Source organism: Haliotis rufescens, unplaced genomic scaffold (genome assembly GCF_023055435.1).
Source record: "Haliotis rufescens isolate VD_foot unplaced genomic scaffold, xgHalRufe1.0.p SCAF_2, whole genome shotgun sequence".
In the NCBI taxonomy this organism is placed as follows: domain Eukaryota; kingdom Metazoa; phylum Mollusca; class Gastropoda; order Lepetellida; family Haliotidae; genus Haliotis; species Haliotis rufescens.
Window position 1 is genome coordinate 50644295 of NW_025963890.1, and position 24840 is coordinate 50669134.

Here is a 24840-nt window from a genome sequence, read left to right on the forward strand (position 1 = left end):
AAAATGCAAAAACGTACTTTGCCTCGCTTATTGTAACTCAGGCATGTATTGCTGTTAAAAGCTTATGAGATGTGTGACACACTTAGGGCATCACAAGGGTACAAAAAAAGAACTTCACGTCCACCCATTTTCAAAAGTACTTATAGACTGGGCCTAAGGGAGTAAAATTATTGACCACCCAAAGAAAACCATCAATACCCAAAGTGAATGATAACATGCGAGTAAATGCTCACTGGCTCAATACATTATCTGGAGCCCTGCGTACTGCAGCAACGACACACGTTAGTATGATCAATGAAAATGTTTGAATACCGCTGTATATGTTAAATTAAGCACAGTGATGAGTTTGTGGGAACTGAAGTTGTGGTCTGTGAGATGGAGCCTGAGAGACATGATGGAGTGGGAAGTTGATGAAGATGTGGAGACAGTGTAATAATCAACTGGTTGAGGGGGCACTGCTTGGAGAGGGGAGTTTGGGGGACCCGGAGAATACAGACATACACCTCATCTCTACCCATGAATCCAAAACTTAGGTTGACATTTCAATCCAATTCCAAGAAAACATCACAAGATTACATACCACCCCCCCCACCCCCAAGACCTAGTGCAATTCAGAAATATATTACGGTTTTGGAGTTCTGATCCGGTAACAGATAACGGACGACTGACTGACAGAGGGATGGACATGTTGATCGCTAAATCACTTCCCCCCCCCCGTTTTTCAAAGAACATCCACAGCACTGAATCAGGTCCCATAAAGTCCATGTATTCCCAACATTGATTTCGGAGAATATGAAATATGTAACAGATAACATAAGCACGATAGGGCCATAAAGCTTTCTGGCTTCACACAAATGTCCTGATGCCATCCTGTTAAAGAGCATATTCATACTCTCTTGCCATGCTTCTCTCATTCAGTGAAAGAGAAAATATTCAAATTTGCTCATTCACGAGATGAGATCAACATGGTTTTTGGCAAGACAGTATGAATATTCTATTTATCACATTTCAGCAATATCTGATGGAAAACTATTGCTTTGTCCTAATGTATCCCCAATTTGACTGCTTGTTGTTAGAAATGCTATGGTTTGATGTCCCCCATTGTTTGATGTCCTCCACTGTAGGATGTCCTCCAATGTTTGATGTCCGTCATTGTAGGATGACCTCCATTGTTTGATGTCCTCCATTGTTTGGTGTCCTCCACTGTTTTATGTCCTCCACTGTAGGATGTCCTCCAATGTTTGATGTCCTCCATTGTAGGATGACCTCCATTGTTTGATGTCCTCCATTGTTTGATGTCCTCCATTGTTTGGTGTCCTTCACTGTTTGATGTCCTCCATTGTTTGATGTCCTCTATTGTTTGATGTCCTCCATTGTTTGATGTCCTCCATTATTTGATGTCCTCTATTGTAGGATGACCTCCATTGTTTGATGTCCTCCATTGTTTGATGTCCTCCATTGTTTGATGTCCTCCATTGTTTGGTGTTCTCCATTGTTTGGTGTCCTCCACTGTTTGATGTCCTCCATTGTTTGATGTCCTCCATTGTTTGATGTCTTCCATTGTTTGATGTTCCCACTGTTTGATGTCCTCCACTGTTTGATGTCCTCCATTGTTTGATGTCCTCCACTGTTTGAAGTCCTCCATTATTTGATGTCCTCCACTATTTGATGTCCTCCATTGTTTGATGTCCTCCACTGTTTGATGTCCTCCACTGTTTGGTGTCCTCCATTGTTTGATGTCCTCCACTGTTTGATGTCCTCCACTGTTTGATGTCCTCCATTGTTTGGTGTCCTCCATTGTTTGATGTCCTCCACTGTTTGATGTCCTCCATTATTTGATGTCCTCCATTGTTTGGTGTCCTCCATTGTTTGATGTCCTCCACTGTTTGATGTCCTCCACTGTTTGATGTCCTCCATTGTTTGATGTCCTCCATTGTTTGATGTCCTCCATTGTTTGTTGTCCTCTATTGTAGGATTCTTCCTTTGTTTGGATGTCTTCAATTCTAGGATCTCATCCATTGTAGGACCTCCTCAATTGTTTGATGTCCTCGACTGTAGGATTCCTCTATTGTAGTGAGTTAGGTTTAACACTACCTTCAACCATATTCCAGTTACCGCATTCGACGTAATAAGCGCCCAGCTCTAATAAGCGCCCACGGCGATATTTGCTAATATATTGGCTAGTGATCAATCCCAATTAGCACTCGTTCTGATTGATCAATGTACACAAGACTTATTTATTCGTGTATAACACGTACTCATGTGTTAGATTCACCCTTAATTATGGGCAATTAAATTCTGGAAAAATATATCTGTCGTATATAAACAGTTCAGGCTGTCAGCATAAACCACGAAATTTATGTTTTATCAATTTTTTTCACCAAAATAATATTCAAATAAAGAGCCCCCTATTTCTAATTTTGAGAGCGCCCTGGGCGCTTATTACAACATTTGCTCAGTGAATGGCGGTGCCTTAGACAACTAGGCCACCCATCATATCCCAAATGTGTAAATCTATGCTCATGATGTCAATCACTGGATGTTCTGGTGGTCTGGAAATAATCGATTCTGGACCAGACAACCCAGTGATTGATATCATGAACATTGGGATACAATGACATGCATCAACCAAGCCAGAGAGCCTGACCATCTGATGTCATTAGTTGCCTCTTATGACAAGCATGGGTTGATGAAGACCTTCTCTAACCCGGATCTTCACAGGTCGATTTGTGGAGATACATGCAAATATAAATTCTATGCCACTACATGTAACTATGCCTTAGAAAATGACATAATAGACGATGTTTTACAAAAAACTGAATGCTGATGAAATCCTTTCCAATGCCGGGACACATTCTAACAAAGGTATATACTAAGTTTAACGATAAATGCATGAATGTTTTGAGTGCCATCATGTGCCAAAATAATTCCCAAGGTCCATGTGGAATGAGTCCATTGTACGATATCCTCTAATGTCAATAATTTTTGTGGCATATTAAAGAGAAAGTATGATATAATAACTAATGGTAATTACCTCAAAGGACACTTTGACATTTGCTGTTGTAAGATTTACCAAGAAACATGTACAAAGAGCCATACTTGTCATGGAAAGCAAGCCCCAGATACTGACAATGAAATAACCATGATCTTGACCCTTTGACTAAAACATATTTTCAAAACTGACTCCCATCCATTAGAAGGTATATATCAAGTTCAATGAAAAATGCATTAATTCTTTTTGTGAAAGTGAACCACAAACCTTATCAAGTCATTTCAATGTGGCGACCTTGAACTTTGAACTTTGACCTTTTCAAGACATGTGCCAAAGGAATTCCTCAGGGCCATTTGAAAGTCAATGGAAGAATATTCTCTAATAATGTCAATAATGTTTGAAAAGAAATAGTTGTTTGAAAACTCACTGGCAAAACTGTAAACCTTTAGTATTTGTTTCATTTCCCGAGGTTAGAGGAAACATAAACGAGCATACACCAGTCCCCAGTGTCATTCTGATATCCTTGCCTGAGGTTATCGACTGTACAGGGAACAGTTCTGTGCAATTAACTTTCTGTAATCTCTGGACCATATTTTAATATCGATCCAGCCTCAACGCCCCCCAAAATGCAAAACTCATTACGTCTCCACAGTTCCAATTATAAAGGCCGTACAGGGGTTATAATCACTGACATTTACTAATATATTTACTAGGCATCACTGAGATGTCAAAATGAAGTTAGGTGTAAGTCACAACAGACCATGAAATATTTTCATGAAAACATGCCGAATCTGCTGATGCTTGATTGAGGTGCAGGACAGGCTAACATCCATAATGATATGAGTCATACGTTCTCTCCAGCGGGGTACAGGACTTTACCAGCTTATATGCACCATGAGACCAAAGAAAGGGTGAAACGATACACCAATATTCCGATGCATCGTGATACTTGACTCACGATACGATACACGTGGGCCTATTTATCGATAGACCACGATACGGAATGAAAATCTTAAGTAGTGTTCCTCGCTATTGCACCCTTCAATAAAGCGCTAACTTGGTTATAGTGCGCAGTATGTATAGCTCCAAAAACATACTTACATTTTTAATAAGTTCAAGTTTGACATTGACACAATGTTTTTACCCCATCATTTCTCGTTTCTCCCAAATCATTATAAGCTGATCACCGCGAGCCGGAAATATCAGTAAACAAATCCAAACTGAAGTACACAATTCAATCCGATTATTGTACTATCTGGTTATAAAAATGTTTTCATTGTATATCTGGACTTGTATTGTTTACATTAATTTTGGCAAAATCGTATGTGAAGTGATCGGTAGATCCCACAATTCACCGTTATTTACAGCAACCACAGGCAGATTACCACTATTGACGCCATAAAACAAACTTTAGTTGCCAAAGAATGGATACATATATGAAATGTTAAATGCCATACTTTGACTCGTTAGAAGTCATATTTGTGGCAATTCGACTATTATATGCCAACATAATATTTTTGCAATTGAAATACATGGCACTGGAAATCCCTACGGTTACAGGTCAAATTGTTCCAAACGTAAAAACATTCTGCAATAGCAATCAAAGTTCCACATTAATGGTTCTTATAATTTTAAACATATACAGTAAAAGGTGAAACTAAAGTAACACGATTCTGGAAAAGATTTTTCTGATAAAACAATATAATTTCAGATATAATTTCTTCCGACCTTTGCATAAAAATTCTTAGAGTTGTATCATTGTGTACTTTTTTACTGAATCACTGGTAGATTGATAGAAACGTGTGTACAGCTGATTGCTATTTCTGGCTTAGTTTACGGGAGACAACACATGGTAATCTTAATTTCTGCATATAAAACAATGCCAATGAGAGCAGGAAATAACATTTTAATGGTAAATCATCGTGTTGAGTGATGTCTTATATCAAATTTCATATTTTTACTGACCAAATTTGTTATACCTGTTCGTTCACCTGAATTCGCTGAAGGGACACAATGTGTTTGTTTTTTAAAGCTCATAACACTCGATAATATTCTTCTACACTATGAATCATAAACAATTCTAATCTTTTTTTTAAACTCTGAAACGTACATTGTAGATCGTGTTAGGTAGGTAGAGCTTGTACTGTTGTGTTGATCATCTACCCCCAATGACCCCACCTCCGTTTAGACTCAAAGGTGCGAGACATTGTCAATACCCTGTGTGCATCACTGTCACTTTACAATGTTGACATTTAAATTTTTCTGAAAAAGAACCTGAAGTTGAACTATTCAGACTGTGAAGAACATAATTATTTTCTGGTGTTTGAACTTTGAAGTTTTTTGTTGTTTTGAAATTTGAAGTGTTTTGAAGGAAAGTTAGAGAAAGTTCCACTTTGAAGCTTAACAACTTCAGTAGTCATTATTATAAAATAATTTTGACTGTTCCAAAATCATGAAAGATCCAATCGTGACATGCTTGAAGTCTTGAAACTTAATAAATGCTGGAGTACTGGAGTCATCTGTTTTGTTTTGTTTTACGTATCGTATCATGACCAGAATATCGAGATACGTATTGTATCGTGACCTTTCTGTATCGTTGCAGCCCTAGACCAAAGGTCAAGGACTGTAAACAAATGTTCACCTCGGAAAAATGGCACATGTAACAGATTAATCACGACTTCACATGTGACAGACCTATTTTCACTGAAGTATATTCTGTGATAATCAGACTTTTAGTTTTGTTTCAACTCAAAATGCCAACAGGATCCGTTACTGACAAGCAAGAGTTTGTTTGAAGTTTAGCACTGCTCTCAGCAATATTCAAGCTATATAACATTGGTCTGTACATCGAGTCTGGACCAGACAATCCAGTGATTGACATCATGAGCATCCACAATTTGAATATGATCATGATGACAAGAATCAACTAAGTCAGCGAGCCTGACCATCCAATTCTGTTGGTTGCCTCTTACAAGCGCTGGTTGCTGAAGACCAATCCTAACCTGGATCTACATGGTAGACAAGCATGTGACGTGACATCAAACATGCCACAACCTCTGTACAGGTCAGCTGATGAACCTGTATTGGTGTTTTTACAAGATGGCAACTGGCCAATCTCACACTAGATTCTTCAACAATAATCAACTGAGGTGAGGTGAAATGAGGTTGAACAAAGCTTTCAATCAAGATTATTGCACTTATTGCGATATGAATGCACGATAATGATAAAATGAGCAATAACAGCCAATCAGGAAACAGAAGTCTGTTTGTGGGCATAACCTGATATTATGAACTACAGTGTTCCCTCGTTATTGCGCCCTTCAATATAGCGCTAACTCGGTTATAGCGCGCGGTTAAGCATGGCTCCCCAAATTTACTAACATTTTCAATAAACTCAAGTTTTCCAATGACGTGATGCTAAAATGTACTTGAGAAACTAACAATTTGAACTTGGAGCCCAGTAGTGTCCAATGTATTCAGACAGCACCTGCACCTTACATATATCACACAACATCTGTATTTGTAGCAAGCTACAGCTGCTACAGTGCTACATGTTGTAATACAGGTATATTCAGCAGCTGGTTGTTGCTTATGCCGCTGTATATCGCCAGTCTGTGCCAAAATTAGAGTCTATTAGCCCAAACATAGCGCTTAACATTTCAGAAGATTTTAGTGTCATTATATGGAACATTGTTAGCTAAGCTTACTTGACGAAACAGATTTTCGAGCTTCGGACTAGTGGCTAAAGTTGAGGACTGTATCACAGTCATGTAAATTATTGAGCCTACCAGTAGCTGATAACATTATGAAGGTGTAATGAATCAACTGTTCATCAAATAAGGTTGACTAACCTGGGATTTACCTAAAATTCCAAACTAAGTGCCGTTGGCCAACAAATTGAGAAGAATCCATATTTTGTTCAAAACTTCATTTTTTAGTCCATCACATCTGTGACAACCCAAGCCACAGCATTCAGTGGGATAAAAGTCAAGCCCTCACCACCAACCTCAAAGATTTCAAAATCAGAAAACTACAAGAAGCCATCAACATCAAAAGACTCCAACCATCAATCAACTGTGACCAAGGCTACTACATACCCTTGGCGTACCATCAATTCATCAAAGACCCCAATCAACCATAATCCTGTTGTTTATATTACTGGCTTCTAGGGCTGGGACGGGTCCAAATTTACTACCCGGGTACCCACCCCCCTATTACCCGACCCAATCCGGGTACCTGCTGTAGGTCTCAAGAGGTAGGTACAAACTGTCCGATTGGGAAAAGTTTGACCGTAGCTCTGGTAAAATGTGTTTTGATACATGTATGAAACGATCTGGTGTATACACTGAAGTGTTGACTGAAGATTTATTTTTATTCAAACATATAAAAGTCAGAAGGAATGGGCGTAGTAGTCAGGAAGAACTGCGAACATTAGTGACTTGTAGTTTAAACAAAGAGTTTAAGATACATTTTGTCAATAAACAATATATCAAGTGACTAACCACGGGTCCGGGTAGTCCTGTGGGTACCCGGGTCCTACTCAGTACCCACCAGACCCAATACCTGAGTTACCCGTCCCAGTCCTACTGGCTTCATTCTTTGTTTATGTCACTGACTTCATCCATGATTGTCATCACTACCCTTGTGTGTACATAACAGACTTCTCGACTCCAGTATAACTACATCTGATATCTACTCTACTGCATAAACATTGCCTCCTACCTGTATATATACTTGTCAACCATGTCCTGTACATCACTTTCTTGATAACGGTGTTAGAACCTACACTGAAATGCGCTCTTGATTGTAATAATGTTGTTCATCCATAATTCTTATCCTTACTAAATGCCTAACAAAAAAAGTTTTTTAAAGTCCTTTTCCTAAATTCAGAGTTATTTTAACATTGCATTCAAAGCCTCTTTAACTAAGCATTAAAGACTCTTGATTTAAATTTCTACTAGTATCTATTTGGACTCCCAGTTGTTGGACTTTCATTTTGTGGAAGCCTTGGTGGTTGAGTGGGTTAGATCGCTGACTTTATGTGCGATGAAGTGCCTCACTCTGAGAGTGTGGGTTCGAATCCCGGACAGAAAGTACCAGAATGTTTACCTTACTGAGAAAGGGTGATCCAAAATGTAACATTTGTTACATTTGACTGCTTTGCAAAAGGCATTGTGTACCCTCTACATAAATGAACTACCCTTGATAAGAAAACATCACGGTGATTGCGATAGCATGCAGACACTGATTCAAGAAAAAGGAACTTTACAAATAAGGTATGTTGATTCGCATAACATATTCATTGTTATGCTATCATCTGTTATCAACTCCACAGTCAATGGCATACCTCTGCAAATGATAATAATTACCCTTATAGCATTGTTTAACAACAAATATAAGATAACTAGGCGATAAATTGCAAAGAACAATGAAGAAATAAAAATAAAACATTGTTCTATCATGATGCAATTTCTAGAGATTTGAATATGCCAGAGCTCCAGATAAGCTGCGTATCTGTGTAAAATACGCATCAGAAATCGGAGATACGCAGTAAAATAAAATCCAGGCGTATCAAATACGCAACAAACATTACAGATATGCTTCAAAAATAAAACTTGTGCGTATCATCTAAATCGTGTGAAGTAACCCTGCGTATTCGATTAGCAAATCAGCAACTTATTTTGAAATTATAGACGGGCATTCCGTCAACCTTGCCAAACTCCACGATAACAGTAACTTCATGATCATTTGCCATCACACTTTCTTGTGGAAGTATCGTGGTATTTTTGAGTACAATGAAGCTCTCGAACCCACACGACACCAGTTTGCAGGGACTAGATGAATAGTGTTTTTAAATATTTAACTTAAATACCCACATGTGTAAAAACTGTGTGTAACAGGAATTTGAATACCCAGATAGAATTACTGATACCCAATGATTTTAAAATGCATGGGTAAAATACCCACAACACCAAAAGCCTATCTGGAGCTCTGATATGCGCTTGCAACTTGATGACATCATATATTGGAAGGCGCTATTTTTGAGAAGGGAAGTGTCTATTAAGTTGTTTCCCATAGATGCAGCTGGGCTATGCAGATAAACCTAGTGACCAAACGATCGCATCCAAAAGAGGGAGAGATATGACTATCGGTATATGTGAGGATTGTGAGAATATGCAGGAAATACCAAACTTAATCCATCTGTAAAATGGACCTGTCCAACATTTCCGAGGTCGTATCCTATTCAGGGAGTCATCATTTCTAAAATTGGGGTAAATATTTTTAAAGCTTGTACGTTTTCTCAACATCCTTAAAGAGGCTGTACCAATGTTGTTATCCGATATAAGAAATAAAAGCCCCTCATGGTTTAATCTCCTTGCAATGTTTTATTGCATGATAAACAACTCCCACTTGTCGTTTATTTCTTAAATAATCCAAGAAATCACGGTTGATGAGTTGTCAGTGTTACAAAGTGTCATTTGATATCCTCATTTTGTACAGAACTGTGTGCAACATGTTCATGTAAATAGAGGTTATCAGGCTTGTGTGTTTAGGGATGGTAAATATCCTGCATTAGGAATAAACATTGTATTTAGCAAGCCTTGGCGAGCTAAATACATAGTGTTTATTTCTAATACAGGATATTTACCATCCCCAAACACACAAGCGTGATAACCTCTTTATCATATAATGTCATTCTTTAATTCTGTGCTTGAAAATCGCTTTCCCTCTCTCACAAACATTACCTAAACATTGCAAGTTTTCCTGGAAAATATTTATTACGTCACAGGGAAAGTGATGTGTCAGTCGGACAGTGACAGTAGCCAATATAGTAAAAACTGAAATCTGTTTCTTATACAGTGGCGAAGCAACATGTACGCAAAACAACAATTGTTTTTACTTGTATTTCGTGGCAATCCATTGGTCTGTCCGCTAGAGTAACTGCCCTTTGTCATAGGGAAGCGACTCTAACCGTAGTCTATGAGATGTCACGGCCACGTTAAGGCGTTGTTGACAGTCAGCCTGTCCTGTCATAACGTTAAGAGCTGTAGTCAGATGTACACACAGCGACAAAACAAAACAAGGTAACAATTCAAACATATTTCGGCCAAATCCAACTATTTTAATTTGTGAGTAAAGGTTTCAAGCCGCAGAGGTCTACAAGCACAGATATGGCTACTGATCCCGCATGGCTAGGCCTAGTGCCCTTGCAAAATTGTTTCGAAATTTATACCTCCAAAGTTGCCAAAAAAATTTAAATGCCTTAGGTTCGTCCCAGTTAGACACTGATTGTCAGTATGTTAGATTGTTCTTTTGATAATGATAGCATTAATCCATGTAGTTTATCCAGATTCCTCGATTGCTGAATGACAAGGGCGACGGCATGTTTGTTTATAAACACTAAAAGTAGTCCCTACTTGACCATGTTGACCTTTGATATTTGCATCTCTATCCGCATGTGACCCCAATGGATATCGTTTTTATCCGTTGGCTATATCCTGCTGAAAAACCTACCCATTATATGATAAATAGAGAATACTACACTCATTCTCGTTAGATACCATTTTTACGAAACGAGTGGACTTTCTATGATATCTGACCGAGCGAAAGCGAAAGCAAGGTCAGATACCATAGAAAGTTCACGAGTTTCGTAAAAATGGTATCTAACGAGAATGAGTGTGGTATTTTATTTATTACCCACGTTAAATATATATTTAAGTGTAAATACATAACAACTTTCGTTCGTTGACAGACCAAAATGAAACCGGTTGCAAAATCTGGTTGCGCATGAATATTGATATATGACCAAATATGGGCATTGTTGACATGTTTATGCATACGCATTAACAACACGGGCCTGCTGTTCTGTTTGCAAACAAACCAGCACCGACGCTCAAGATCCTTTTGGAAGAGAGTCTTCAACTTCAACCTCGGTAATTCAAGCGCCATGTTGTTAGTACGCAGGACACCGATAAGAAAATTTGAAATGTCACATTAGCGCCGCGCTTTGAATATCGGACCAACAGTCGGTCACACTGCCGGGGTCCCGTCTGTGCAATCAAAATGGTTCGGTTTCCTTGATCTATCAGCTGAATTTATATCATGTCCGTTCCATTTTGGAAGAGGGAAAACAGACTGTTCGCCAAAGACATTCATGTTAACTGTTCCACCCTATATACTGAAGACATGAAAATCAACAAACTCAAATCTGCTTGCATGTCAATGAAAGCTTCGAACGATCGAAGGGCAAGGTCGCCACCAGAATAAGAAAAGACAACCGCGATCCACTCACAGCGTTTTACGCTAGAGATAGGGAATGTTATTGTTTACATTTGGGATGTTTGGGGCCACAAAATCAGAAGTCAGGCACACTTCCACGGAGTTTTCGAATGATTTGTATCGGAACTGTGAACTTTAAGTTATCTGGTCGTGCTGTCGTGTTCGTTCATCCATGAACAACACCTCCCGAAAAAGCGCCACAAAATACGCTTCAAAGGGGACAACGATGGCACAACCGGATCATCCCAAGTAAGTCTCGCTATCTGTCCAGATAGTTTAAACAGACTTCATTTCATCACGCTTATCCTTTTACGTTAAATCAAATTGAAAGTTGTGAAAGTGGTCGGGTGCATCACGCTCAAGGGACACGCTCGATCGGCAGTCGTACATTGTAAATCGATTTATAGATCTAGCTCGATTATATGTCTGTAGAAGCTCTATGCATAACTTATATAGAATGCTAACCGAATTTGATGCGTGTGACTATCTTGTTGGTTTAATAAAGTGTTTGTAAATATCTCTCGTTCTCATGAATTTCTTCAGTTCTGCCTTGTTATCGCAAAATGAATGACGTCTCGCGATTTTTTATGAATGAAAAAAGTAGTCCCGGTGTGACAGAGGTCACGGTTATCCAATCAAAACGAATAAAACAAGGTCAACCTTGTACGACACACGTGTGACGTACGGATTTAGTATCTTACCACCTGTATCTTCACCACGTGGGTAATAATGCACAATGCTTGCACAGTGTGGCATTTGACAGGATGACTAACATCAGTGGTATTCCCCAAACCTAAGTCAATCAGATGTTCTGTTTGTTTAAACTTTTGTCTCATATCATATAATAAAACAATAGAGCCTGTATATGAAGTCAAGAACTGTTTTTATGGACCTGAGATCGATATTGCTTTTTGAGTCCATAAAAGAGTGTGTGGCTTTGAACAGTATTCCAGTCATATCACGGTGTGTCAGCTTAATGTGGAAGGAAAGCTCGAAGTGATGCAGGTCTTGGACATTTTCCACTTCGCTGGACAAGGAAGCCATAGCAGGCGTCAAAGTTTAAATTTTTACCAAGAAGCCATATGGCTACAAGTATATTTTTCCAGGTAGCCAGTGGTAAAATCAAGAAGTCAAGCTAATATTGTAGGTAGCCAAAAGCATTTGAAATTATCTGTTATCAAATAACTTTTATAATATGTACAAGTTATAGCACTAGTCTTGGAATTGTATATTAGTGGAAACTGTACATGATTTTGTGACTCGAACAATGATGCAATTCATGTTACTAGATTATATGGTATATCTTTCAGGCTTGCTTATCCAATGAGCATTGTCAACTAAAATAAAGTACTAATTACAATATTATTACCTGTCAAACCTTCAAACCTTTTTAAAGCACAACATTTTAAGGAGCATCATCAAAGAAAATAATAGAATAGGCTCAGCATTTTGAACAAAAATTGTCTCCAAACAGAAGGCTGCATGCAGATGAGTTATTACATCCTGAGATAAGAATATCCCAAACAATATGGCCTATGGCATTCAGAGATGAAATGGGATTGCACTCACACTGCATGAGTATAGAGAACCCTGTCCTTTTAACCACTTACCCAAACCAGCTCCGAATCCTTGCTCTAGGGGAAAACTCTTTCGCTTTGCCACCAAACCTCTTCAACTTTGGACAGTCACACTGCCTGAAAAGACATAAACTCACTTGATCACAACATGAAATTTCTGAAGCTATTGAACATGAAGGCCCGGACAGAAGCAGCAGGTTTGCAGTGCAAGGGAGACAACTCTTGGTTATGACCCCCCCATAGTAAAAGTTCCCTGTTTATTGTCTTCCTCTCATGTATATTCCTACTGCTTGAACCCTGCAGGGATTCCAGGTCCCAACAGGTCCCTAGCAACCTATGCCAGTCTCCCCGTGGGGATTCCAGGTCCCAACAGGTCCCTAGCAACCTATGCCAGTCTCCCCGTGGGGATTCCAGGTCCCAACAGGTCCCTAGCAACCTATGCTGGTCATGAGAGGCGACCAAATGGATTGGGTGGTCAAGCCCGGTGACTTGGTTCATGGAAGGTCAACATATATCCTGACAACTCGGATTGATGTTCACAGTACTGATCACAGGATTGTCTGGTCAAGACTTGATTATTTACAGGCCAGCATCATATAGTTTGAATAGTGCTGAGTGCGGCATTAAAGAATCAAACAAACTATTGCCCGGAGAGGTCCTGTGTCACCTTCTACTACATGAGGGGCGGTCGGGTAGCCTAGTGGTTAAAGCATTCGCTCGTCACGCCGAAGACCTGGGTTCGAATCCTGACATGGGTACAATGTGTGAAGCCCATTTCTGGTGTCCCCCGCCGTGACATTGTTAGAATATTGCTAAAAGCGGCGGAAAACCATACTCACTCACTCTACTACATGATAAGTTCTACTCACATCACACATATTCACACACACTTAGCAGTTATACAGTAAAAAATCCTATCTGGAATTCCACAAGTGTGCAAACAGTGGCAAGAAGAATATTTGATTTGTTCCAATGCCTCTGGAGAAATCTGCTCACATTATACAAATCCCTGGAAACGATTTCAGAAAATATCAAAACAAAACAAATTTTTACTGAAGCCTCGATGCATAGAGTGACGTGTGACTTCATTGTGTGGAAGGACTGACACTACCGACCTGGCATGCATGGCTTCCCACTTGAGCACTTCTTCCCAGGCTTGCTCATTGTTGGCATTGTGGATGTTGATGATGTGATTCATGTCTTCAGGCTTCATGTTGTCATCCTTCCATCGCCATCCTGCACACACAGACACATAATGAAACATCGCCATCCTGCACACACAGACAGATAATCAAACATCGCCATCCTGCACACAGACATATAATCAAACATCACCATGCTGCACACACAGACAGATAATCAAACATCGCCATCCTGCACACAGACATATAATCAAACATCACCATGCTGCACACAGACAGATAATCAAACATCGCCATCCTGCAAACCAGCCATATAATCAAACATCACCATGCTGCACACACAGACAGATAATCAAACATCGCCATCCTGCACACAGACATATAATCAAACATCACCATGCTGCACACAGACAGATAATCAAACATCGCCATCCTGCACACAGACATATAATCAAACATCACCATGCTGCACACACAGACAGATAATCAAACATTGCAATCCTCCACACACAGACAGATAATCAAACATCGCCATCCTGCACACAGACATATAATCAAACATCGCCATCCTGCACACAGACATATAATCAAACATCACCATGCTGCACAGACAGATTATGAAACACTGCCATCCTGCACACAGACAGATAATCAAACATCACCATGCTGCACACAGACATATAATCAAACATCACCATGCTGCACAGACAGACAGATAATCAAACATCGCCATCCTGCACACAGACATATAATGAAACATTGCCATCCTGCACACAGACATATAATCAAACATCACCATGCTGCACAGACAGATTATGAAACACTGCCATCCTGCACACAGACAGATAATCAAACATCACCATGCTGCACACAGACATATAATCAAACATCACCATGCTGCACAGACATATAATGAAACACTGCCATCCTGCACACAGACATATAATGAAACATTGCCATCCTGCACACAGACATATAATGAAACATTGCCATCCTGCACACAGACATATAATCAAACATCGCCATCCTGCACACAGACATATAATGAAACATTGCCATCCTGTACACACAGACATATAATGAAACATTGCCATCCTGCACACAGACATATAATGAAACATCGCCATCCTGCACACAGACATATAATGAAACATTGCCATCCTGCACACAGACATATAATCAAACATCACCATGCTGCACACACAGACAGATAATCAAACATTGCCATCCTGCACACAGACATATAATCAAACATCACCATGCTGCACACACAGACATATAATCAAACATCGCCATCCTGCACACAGACATATAATGAAACATCGCCATCCTGCACACAGACAGATAATCAAACATCGCCATCCTGCACACAGACAAATAATGAAACATCGCCATCCTGCACACAGACAGATAATCAAACATCGCCATCCTGCACACAGACATATAATGAAACATCGCCATCCTGCACACAGACATATAATGAAACATCGCCATCCTGCACACAGACATATAATCAAACATCGCCATCCTGCACACAGACATATAATCAAACATCGCCATCCTGCACACAGACATATAATGAAACATCGCCATCCTGCACACACAGACAGATAATCAAACATCACCATGCTGCACACACAGACATATAATGAAACATCGCCATCCTACACACAGACAGATTATGAAACACTGCCATCCTGCACACAGACATATAATCAAACATCGCCATCTTGCACACAGACATATAATGAAACATCGCCATCCTGCACACAGACATATAATGAAACATCGCCATCCTGCACACAGACATATAATCAAACATCGCCATCCTGCACACAGACATATAATCAAACATCACCATGCTGCACACACAGACATATAATCAAACATCATCATCCTGCACACAGAGACAGATTATGAAACACTGCCATCCTGCACACAGACATATAATCAAACATCGCCATCCTGCACACAGACATATAATCAAACATCGCCATCCTGCACACAGACATATAATCAAACATCGCCATCCTGCACACAGACATATAATGAAACATCACAATCCTGCACACAGACATATAATGAAACATCGCCATCCTGCACACAGACATATAATCAAACATCACCATGCTGCACACAGACAGATAATCAAACATCGCCATCCTGCACACAGACAAATAATGAAACATCGCCATCCTGCACACAGACATATAATCAAACATCACCACGCTGCACACAGACATATAATGAAACATCGCCATCCTGCACACAGACATATAATCAAACATCACCATGCTGCACACACAGACAGATTATGAAACACTGCCATCCTGCACACAGACAGATAATCAAACATCGCCATCCTGCACACAGACATATAATGAAACATCGCCATCCTGCACACAGACATATAATCAAACATCACCATGCTGCACACAGACAGATAATCAAACATCACCATGCTGCACACAGACAGATAATCAAACATCGCCATCCTGCACACAGACATATAATCAAACATCGCCATCCTGCACACAGACAGATTATGAAACACTGCCATCCTGCACACAGACATATAATCAAACATCGCCATCCTGCACACAGACACATAATCAAACATCGCCATCCTGCACACAGACATATAATCAAACATCACCATGCTGCACACACAGACAGATAATCAAACATTGCCATCCTGCACACAGACATATAATCAAACATCACCATGCTGCACACAGACAGATAATCAAACATCGCCATCCTGCACACAGACAAATAATGAAACATCGCCATCCTGCACACAGACATATAATCAAACATCACCATGCTGCACACACCGACATATAATGAAACATCGCCATCCTACACACAGACAGATTATGAAACACTGCCATCCTGCACACAGACATATAATCAAACATCGCCATCCTGCACACAGACAGATAATCAAACATCGCCATCCTGCACACAGACATATAATGAAACATCGCCATCCTGCACACAGACAGATAATCAAACATCGCCATCCTGCACACAGACATATAATGAAACATCACCATGCTGCACAGACATATAATCAAACATCGCCATCCTGCACACAGACATATAATTAAACATCACCATCCTGCACACAGACATATAATGAAACATCGCCATCCTGCACACAGACATATAATCAAACATCGCCATCCTGCACACAGACATATAATCAAACATCAGCCATGCTGCACACACAGACAGATTATGAAACATTGCCATCCTGCACACAGACATATAATCAAACATCGCCATCCTGCACACAGACATATAATGAAACATCACCATGCTGCACAGACATATAATCAAACATCGCCATCCTGCACACAGACATATAATTAAACATCACCATCCTGCACACAGACATATAATGAAACATCGCCATCCTGCACACAGACATATAATGAAACATCGCCATCCTGCACACAGACATATAATCAAACATCACCATGCTGCACACAGACAGATAATCAAACATCGCCATGCTGCACACACAGACAGATAATCAAACATCGCCATCCTGCACACAGACATATAATCAAACATCGCCATCCTGCACACAGACAGATTATGAAACACTGCCATCCTGCACACAGACATATAATCAAACATCGCCATCCTGCACACAGACACATAATCAAACATCGCCATCCTGCACACAGACATATAATCAAACATCACCATGCTGCACACACAGACAGATAATCAAACATTGCCATCCTGCACACAGACATATAATCAAACATCACCATGCTGCACACAGACAGATAATCAAACATCGCCATCCTGCAAACCAGCCATATAATCAAACATCACCATGCTGCACACAGACAGATAATCAAACATTGCCATCCTGCACACAGACATATAATAAAACATCACCATGCTGCACACAGACAGATAATCAAACATTGCCATCCTGCACACAGACATATAATCAAACATCACCATGCTGCACACAGACAGATAATCAAACATTGCCATCCTGCACACAGACATATAATCAAACATCACCATGCTGCACACAGACAGATAATCAAACATCGCCATCCTGCACACAGACATATAATCAAACATCGCCATCCTGCACACAGACAGATTATGAAACACTGCCATCCTGCACACAGACATATAATCAAACATCGCCATCCTGCACACAGACACATAATCAAACATCGCCATCCTGCACACAGACATACAATCAAACATCACCATGCTGCACACAGACAGATAATGAAACACTGCCATCCTGCACACAGACAGATAATCAAACATCGCCATCCTGCACACAGACATATAATCAAACATCACCATGCTGCACACACAGACAGATAATCAAACATTGCCATCCTGCACACAGACATATAATCAAACATCACCATGCTGCACACAGACAGATAATCAAACATCGCCATCCTGCAAACCAGCCATATAATCAAACATCACCATGCTGCACACAGACAGATAATCAAACATTGCCATCCTGCACACAGACATATAATAAAACATCACCATGCTGCACACAGACAGATAATCAAACATTGCCATCCTGCACACAGACATATAATCAAACATCACCATGCTGCACACAGACAGATAATCAAACATTGCCATCCTGCACACAGACATATAATCAAACATCACCATGCTGCACACAGACAGATAATCAAACATCGCCATCCTGCACACAGACATATAATCAAACATCGCCATCCTGCACACAGACAGATTATGAAACACTGCCATCCTGCACACAGACATATAATCAAACATCGCCATCCTGCACACAGACACATAATCAAACATCGCCATCCTGCACACAGACATACAATCAAACATCACCATGCTGCACACAGACAGATAATGAAACACTGCCATCCTGCACACAGACAGATAATCAAACATCGCCATCCTGCACACAGACATATAATCAAACATTGCCATCCTGCACACACAGACAGATAATGAAACATCGCCATCCTGCACACAGACATATAATGAAACATTGCCATCCTGCACACAGACAGATAATCAAACACTGCCATCCTGCACACAGACATATAATCAAACACTGCCATCCTGCACATGCAGACAAATAATCAAACATCGCCATCCTGCACATACAGACATATAATCAAACATCACCATCCTGCACATACAGACAAATAATCAAACATCACCATCCTGCACACACAGACAAATAATCAAACATCGCCATCCTACACACAGACAGATTATGAAACACTGCCATCCTGCACACAGACAGATAATCAAACATCGCCATCCCGCACACACTATACAGCGTTAAAAATTGGCACTTGTTCTATAGTCCTTGTCAAACTGCCCAATAGTGAAGGTAACATAAGGACTAGTAGAAATTGGCCATTTCTAAGGGTTTTGCTCTATGTTATCATTATAAGGACTAGTGGGCTAAAACTGTTAGTTTCTATCGCTGCTGTAAAAAATCAGGATAAAGCAATATTTCTATTTTCAATCACAGCCCAAATTACCTGATCCAAATACAATGAATGAGTCAGTTTCTGCTAGAGTTTTACAATCACTCAGCCTGACAATGTTGTAACCTTTCAATCATGCAACAAAATCTTATTGCATACTTCTATAAGGTGATGATTAGAAGAAGCATAACAACCAGACATGTGATCATCTTCCCAAGGCAAGGGAGTTAACTCACCATAAACATCTAGTTTTCACCCTTGCTGAACTAGGCTTGAATTTAGAGTTACATTTTGCTGGACAAACAAGTCTATATATAGTCCAATCAAAACAGAGCGACAAAACCAACATCCGGTTCATAAAATTCAATGCAGATTTTGGTTGATTGCACGATTTGGAGAGTGTGGGTAACATTAACTGGGCGTTGTCATAGATTTTTCAAATCTTTTAATAAAGGTGCTCAAGTAGTTTGATGCACTTTGCGAGGTAAGAGCTGTTTTATTACAATAAAGATGATTATCAATCAGAACGTGTTGACTGGGTGCTGCATTTTGTTTGAAGCAAATGCAAGTGATCTGATTGGTCAGTTGGAGTGACATATAAGGGACCTAACTAGTTATAGCCACTGGAGGTGCTACAATCAATCCACGAAATTCAAGCCTAGATCGGCAAGGGTGGAAACTGGACTTTTATATTCAGTTAACTCCCTTGCCTCTGGAAGATGACATGAAACTTAAACAAAGTGGTTGATAAGAACAACCTCTTGTCATCCGCGCCACATGGAACATTGAGAATTTCATGCAAAAACAGCCCATATTTAGTATCGCATTACGTTTGGATACCTGAGATAGGTATCGAGATAGGTATCGAGACATCTATACAGCCGTAACATCCCCACAAAGGCAGTCATCTGACCACAAGTCTGCTCACCCTTTCTAAGCATAGCGTTCCAAAACATCTGTTGAGAAGGGTAAACCCAGTTTTCATTTTCTGCGCCAACCTTCGGTATTTTGGACGTAACTCGATCTGTGGGCAGGGAAAAGGGCTGGTCTGGGGCTGGTCTCTGGTTTGGGGGAGGCATCTGAAACAAGAAGTCTAATCTGTTGTTAATGCTGTCATTAATCAGAGAGTTGGTCTTTCTTGGCGGTCAGCCAGCTAAGAACAATCAACTCCTGATGACATCTGATGCAGTCATGGTACATGTGTACTGGGAGACCTATTCCGTGTGTATTGTAGTGGTGTAACGATAAGGCCCATGACACAATATATCGCTTTACAACCCTGTATCATGATACATACAACACATTATTCCAAGTTATACTGGTCTAAAAACACCTGAATAATAACAGAAACTGTTCAGCAACAGCCAGGGTTTCACAAGGTGGAGACATGTGCACCCAGGACACACAAATGTATAGCATGGACGCAGAAAAATTACATAGTGCGTCCTCAGTACTTAATTTTTTGTGACAAGAAATATAAGTGTCGAATAATTAAAGTAATTATCAAATTGTACAGTACACTACACGATTTTATTACTTTACAGGACCCTCATATTTCCTGTAAGGACCCTTGAAATCTACTATTGAGGGTCCCCAGGACCCTGAGTTTTGTCGGTCAAGGTAAAACCATGAAGAACATTTCCCCCAGTGGGTATAAACAGCTATCATTAACAGTGTCCTCCAGCCTATATCAGTATATGTTTCTACAATTCCTACAATTTCCAATCTTTGATCTCTGGAACTTAAAAACAAATGATTCAGGGTTGTGATTCACCTGCAAAATTAAGGAGTGAGTGAGTGAGTTTGGTTTTACGCCCCTTTTAGCAATATTCCAGCAATATCACGGCGGGGGACACCTGAAATGGGCTTCACACATTGTACCCATGACGGGAATCGAACCCGGGTCTTCGGCGTGACGAGCGAACGCTTTAACCACTAGGCTACCCGACCACCCCCGCAAAATTAAGGAATATCAACTGATGAAATAAAGGTACAGAAAGGGGATACGAATCGTATCACACTCATAGTATCAGTATACATATTATAACGTGACTCCACCATACGGTTACACCTCTTGATTATTTTGCATGAGAATCTAGTGATGTTATAATATATTGTGATATCGATGTATCAATTGGTAAAATAATCATTTGCCACAGAAACATTTACATTTACCATGGTTAATACTGGTGAACTTCCAAATTTAAACACTTAATGGATCATCCAAGTATACATTTAGAACTTAATTCATCAATTGCAGGTCTATATAGGTAATTAATTGTATTATCAATCAATATATTGATGCATCTTGATACTTTTGAATCAATATATCAATACTAAAATTTCCAATCAATGATAGGACAGCTTATATAAACAAGGACAATTAATCACATATTTGACGGAACAGAGAAAATAATTGCATTGCTGGACTGCTTATAACAGGGTGACCACTCTATGCCCTATGCTTTCATAGGGGGAAATAATATTTCAAAAGACAACTTACTAAATAAATTTTATTATTAATTATTTGTCGATCTTGTTACTCCAAAAATATTTTTCCCACATAGACATACAGATCACATATCAGAAATGGAAATTAACCACTGACGTCTAAAAGCCTGAATAGTGATAACATATAGCAATAACTCCCCCCACCCCAACCCCAAATGTTTGAAATTCTACCAGCCCTTTGGACACATTTAACAGTGATAGAAATTGACACTATTTTGTAGTCCCTGCCAAACTGCCCAATAGTCATAAGGACTAGTAGAAATTGGCAATTTAAGGGTTTTGCTATATGTTGTCATTATAAGAACTAGTGGACCAAACAGGTTAATTTCTACCATTGTTTAACATTAACAAAACTGGTCCTGGCTGTCGAGTTCATGCTTATTTCCATCCCTGCATATTTAAACATTTAATGCTATCACAAATTGAACAATTCTTTACATCCAGTTTTAATTACCATATTTTCAGGGTTGATTTTCCCTTGTTGTGCTTGCTGGTGCATGGGACATTCACTGGGGTAGGCTGAGGGAGCTGCCGACATCATAGCATTCACATCCTTAGCTGACTGCTTCTGATGCATGGGGCATTCACTGGGTGGGCCAGCCTGGGTACTGGCAACAGTGGGTGAGGCAGGTGTAGAGTTGGAGGCACCCATGGCTTCAGAGTGGCAGGCTGCCGGGACAGGGAAAGGACCTTTTATGCTGATCGATGACAGGACACTGGCACCAGTTGTACTTGGGGAAATATTTTAATCACATGTTCAACTAACAATTTCCTGTATCTGGAATAAAAGGATAAAATATTATTATTGGGGGTATTGTGAAGCTAATGAATCTCATGAGAAGAGATGTTTTGGAGAGATCTGTTCAGTTCATTTTGCACATTGACAAACACACTGCTACACAGAAGTAATAGTTAATTTGGTGAGTTCACTATGATTTTTAGCAAGGACTAGACTGTTGACAGATGTTGCCAATGACATGGCTCACAGCACAATATCAATCTGTCCAGTTAACCATGAAGGCTATCATGAAGCTTTAGTCCATTAGATTTGGGACAATCTGCATTCAAAATAAAAATATATCTAACTTACACCAAGGTCAGAGTATTGATTGTTTTTTAATTTACAGATATTTAGAAAAATCCTGGTTGGCAGGTGGGAATAAAATAAAATAAAAAAGACATTGTAGTCTATATTGTCTGATTTCGTCCTTCAAAACACTATCTCATTATGTGTGGAGTGCTGGTTGAATTGTGTTGTGAATATTGTCTTCCATAATTTCATGTGTAATAACACGTTGGTTTGCAATTGGTTGAATAATAAGATATGTCTTTTCAGTTTTTTACCTGACTTTTCATTATTTTTTACGGTCAGTGGAATCTGTAACCCTTTTTTTAATGGAAAAAAGAGTCAATGAAGTATGTAAAAAACGCATTGAAAGCAATTCCTGGGGGTAAATCAAAATACTCCTGGCTACTGCATCAAGTTTATTCCAGCATGAGGGTGTTAAAAAAACACTTGCGGTGTTCCGATTAATTGAAGTAATGAAAGATTGATCGGAGGGTCCAAATGACCAAGCAATGACCAAAAGAACAATCATAGATCTATGAGTGCCTCAAACAATTTTACTGTGTCAGTGTTTATCATGATGATATAAAATGTATTCTTATCCCTGAATTACTGATTTGTGTCCATACACTGTCAGTGTGACACTACCAGGAAATATGATATTTAAACAAGTCCTCCTGTCATCGTCTTTCTTGTTTAATGATAAATAAAATATTAAATAGGTTTTGTCTCATGATAGGTGTCGTGAAATGGGATTCAACGTCGCGTCCAAAACTATTGCACTTATATAGCGACGTGCATGCACGTGTGTGTGTGTGCGGCTGCTAGTACTAGTCCGACTGATGACGATTTATAGTGCTAGCACACTGAGATACCATGCCACAGTCATGGATACCCCACTCAGACACAGTATACTGACTCCGAGCCGCCCAGTCCTTGTTTTAGCCCCTTAATGTCGAGCGCAAGACAGGGTAACAACAAGAACCATCTTTTAACGTCTTTTGGTATGACACGACCGGGGATCGAACCCTGGACCTTCCGCTCTTTGGGCGGATGTTCTACCACTCGACCACGGAGGGCTGACTCATGATAGAAAAACTGCAGCAGTAATGTATTGAGACTGAGCGTTATTCCCAATTTTTTTCTTGATGACCATCTAATTTACTTATTCTGAAAACCCTCCAGCCTGTTACAAAAGAGCAAACAGTTTTGTTTGCCATCTCTCCTCACAGGATGCCAAGATTCCTGGCATGTCACAAATACTAGTAAGATATCACATTTTGCGGTATTCCCTGCTTCAAAACTTTCCAGACGGGTTCACTTTCTCTTTCACCACTGTCACTATCATTGATTTTTCCGATGATACATAAAATTTTGTTGCTTATGTTTTTCCCCATGTTACAACAAGCTTTCTTAAAAGAGCTTCCATGTTTGTCTGTTTCACGCAATAGTAAATAAAGTTCAAAATGTCTATCATATTTGTAGCCATATGTGTTCATCTGCTTCACAGCTGTAACAAAACAACAATCCCACAATGCATTGTTTACCGTCATGCGCAGCTGAAACAAACATGGCCGGATCCCATAGAAGTAAATATTGTGGCGAGTAAACTTATATTCTCGATGTAAATTTATAATCTTCACCTGATCACAGTCAATTAAATACTTCAAGTTAGTGCTTGAAAAATACTTGTGATTTTACATATATTCTTAAAAGTGGAGGCAAACTGTAAGGGCACTGAGAGTTTGTTTTAACTGTGTGTTCTGCACATTTGTATATA

General features: G+C 39.7%; 1 protein-coding gene across 1 annotated transcript in view; it reads right to left on the reverse strand.

Annotated features, from left to right (window-relative positions):
* The window catches only part of LOC124118382 (holocytochrome c-type synthase-like), a 41449-nt gene that overhangs the window by 14133 nt on the left and 2476 nt on the right, over nt 1-24840 (reverse strand). The window contains exons 2-5 of the mRNA XM_046480468.2: nt 22449-22772; nt 20412-20562; nt 13965-14085; nt 12883-12966 (exon numbers count right to left, since the gene is read on the reverse strand). Of these exons, the coding sequence (XP_046336424.1) occupies nt 12883-12966; nt 13965-14085; nt 20412-20562; nt 22449-22646 (554 nt within the window). The 5' untranslated portion in view covers nt 22647-22772. The remainder of the gene's footprint in view (nt 1-12882; nt 12967-13964; nt 14086-20411; nt 20563-22448; nt 22773-24840) is intronic.